This window comes from Prunus persica, chromosome G7 (assembly GCF_000346465.2).
Source record: "Prunus persica cultivar Lovell chromosome G7, Prunus_persica_NCBIv2, whole genome shotgun sequence".
NCBI classification, from domain to species: domain Eukaryota; kingdom Viridiplantae; phylum Streptophyta; class Magnoliopsida; order Rosales; family Rosaceae; genus Prunus; species Prunus persica.
In genome coordinates this window covers 13,618,796-13,619,751 of record NC_034015.1, presented here as the reverse complement: position 1 = coordinate 13,619,751, position 956 = coordinate 13,618,796, and the positions used below count along the sequence as shown (strand labels likewise).

Genomic DNA, 956 nt, shown 5'->3' with positions numbered 1-956 from the left:
TAACCTTGAGCAACTAATCTAGCTTTGTTTCTAACAACATTACCTTGCTCATCAGTTTTGTTCTTGAAAATCCACTTAGTACCTATAACATTTGTATTGGTAGGTCAGGAAACAAGGTACCAAACATCATTTCTAACAAACTGATTCAGCTCCTCTTGCATTGCAAGAAACCATTCACCATGGTTCAACGCCTCTTTCACATTCTTAGGTTCTTCTTTTGAGACATAACACACATGACTAATTTCTTGAACTAATTGTTTCCTAGTTCTCACTCCCTGATTAAGAGGACCAATAATGACACTCTCAGTTTGAGTGAGAGGGCTATGATCAGCATGGGAGCTGACAACATGGACAGATGAGATGGAACTAGAGGTTGAAGGAGTTGACAGGTCAACCGAGACAGAATTTCCAAAAGTTGACAGGTCAACTACAAGATCCAGACCTGGAGATTCTTGCACGAGAGGAGGAGAAAAAAGACCATCCTCATCTAATGCCATCTCAGTAGAGGCAGCAAAATCATCAATTTTTACATTTATGGACTCAATGATGGTTCTGGTCCTATAGTTGTACACTCCATAGGCTCGGCTTGAAGTGGAACACCCTAGAATATGACACATTAGGCTTCTTTCCTTTCCAAATCTCATAGGGAGTTTGTTTGGTACCAGACCTCAAAAATACCCTGTTTGAGATATAACAAGTTGTACTTACAGCTTCAACCCAAAAATGTTTAGCAAGATTTTTGCTATTGAGCATCACCCGAGCAATCTCAACAAGAACTCTATTCTTTCTCTCCACAACACCATTTTGTTGAGGTGTAATAGGTGTAGAGAGATTTTTGCTATTGAGCATCACCCGAGCCATCTCAACAAGAACTCTATTCTTTCTCTCCACAACACCATTTTGTTGAGGTGTAATAGGAGCGGAGAACTCATGCTTAATTCCCATCTCTTCACAAA

At 40.0% G+C, this 956-nt stretch overlaps 1 protein-coding gene across 1 annotated transcript in view; it reads right to left on the bottom strand.

The window, feature by feature from the left end:
* Positions 559-956, bottom strand: part of LOC109950399 — a 3,126-nt gene continuing 2,728 nt past the window's right edge. The window contains exon 4 of the mRNA XM_020568989.1: positions 559-945. Within this exon, the coding sequence (XP_020424578.1) occupies positions 559-945 (387 nt within the window). The remainder of the gene's footprint in view (positions 946-956) is intronic.